Raw genomic sequence first — 1,217 nt, 5'->3', positions numbered from 1 at the left:
GTGCGCCACCATCGCCCGGCCTCTAGCCTCATTATTAATATACTAACAAACTGACATTTCAGAAATGCACCATGGGTCCTAGGACTATATAAATATTGCTGTTTGTCCTAGTTCACTTAGCAAATGTAGTATCACTCACAGTATAGGAAACTTTATGAATGCAATAAGAGTTTTAAACCTCTGAGTTTTTTCAGTTCTCTTCAATATATAAAAATTCTCATACAGAAAAAAAGATTCTGTAAATGTGAACCATGTAATAAAGGCTGTCATCAGTTTTCTTCAAAGATAAAAAGCAAGCCTTAATGAAAGGGAAAAACAAGATTGTAAACATGGTGATAAAACCTTAACATAAATTTCCTCTTTAAAATAGGACTAAATTGTAAAACTAATTTTTACAGATAAAAATATTCAACAATGTATTAAATGTAGTAATGCTTTCACATGTACCATTTTCATTGCAGGCATGAAAAAAGTCAAAATGGAGAGAAAACTTTTGTATATACTCAATGTGTTGAAGCCTTTGCATGTGCTAGTCATCTTCACAGGCATGAAAAAACACATACTAGATTGAAACCCTATGAAGGAAATGAGTGTGGTAAAGCCTTTTCACATCACTGTCATCTTCAAACGCATAAAAAAACATACACTGGAGAGAAACCCTATGAATGTAATCAGTGTGGTAAAACCTTTGCACGTCACAGTAATCTTCAATGGCATAAAAGAACACATACTGGACAAAAGCTCTATGAATGTAATCAGTGTGGTAAAGCCTTTTGTTATCACAGTCATCTTCAAAGTTATGAAAGAACACATACTGGAGAGAAACCCTATGAATGTAATCAGTGTGGTAAAGTCTTTACATGTCACAGTAATCTACAAAGTCATGAAAGAACCCATACTGGAGAGAAACCCTATGCATCTAATCAGTGTGGTAAAGCCTTTGCACAGCACAGTCATCTACAAAGTCATAAAAGAACCCATACTGGAGAAAAACCCTATGAATGTAATCAGTGTGGAAAAGCCTTTCTTTATCACAGTAATCTTCAACGTCATGAAAGAACCCATACTGGAGAGAAACCCTATGAATGTAATCAGTGTGGTAAAGCCTTTACATATCACAGTAATCTACAAAGTCATAAAAGAATCCATACTGGAGAAAAGCCCTATGAATGTAATCAGTGTGGTAAAGCCTTTGCATGTCACAGTAATCTACAAAG

General features: G+C 34.8%; 1 protein-coding gene across 1 annotated transcript in view; it reads left to right on the top strand.

The window, feature by feature from the left end:
- LOC101986442 (zinc finger protein 120-like) overlaps positions 1–1,209 on the top strand; it is a gene marked incomplete at its 3' end in the record, with an annotated part of 45,506 nt that extends 44,297 nt beyond the window's left edge. The window contains exon 4 of the mRNA XM_013354814.1: positions 462–1,209. Within this exon, the coding sequence (XP_013210268.1) occupies positions 462–1,209 (748 nt within the window). The remainder of the gene's footprint in view (positions 1–461) is intronic.
- Between the last annotated feature and the right edge of the window lie 8 nt (positions 1,210–1,217).

The sequence above is a fragment of the Microtus ochrogaster genome, unplaced genomic scaffold (genome assembly GCF_000317375.1).
Source record: "Microtus ochrogaster isolate Prairie Vole_2 unplaced genomic scaffold, MicOch1.0 UNK72, whole genome shotgun sequence".
Lineage (NCBI taxonomy): Eukaryota > Metazoa > Chordata > Mammalia > Rodentia > Cricetidae > Microtus > Microtus ochrogaster.
This window is presented reverse-complemented; position numbering and strand designations above follow the sequence as displayed.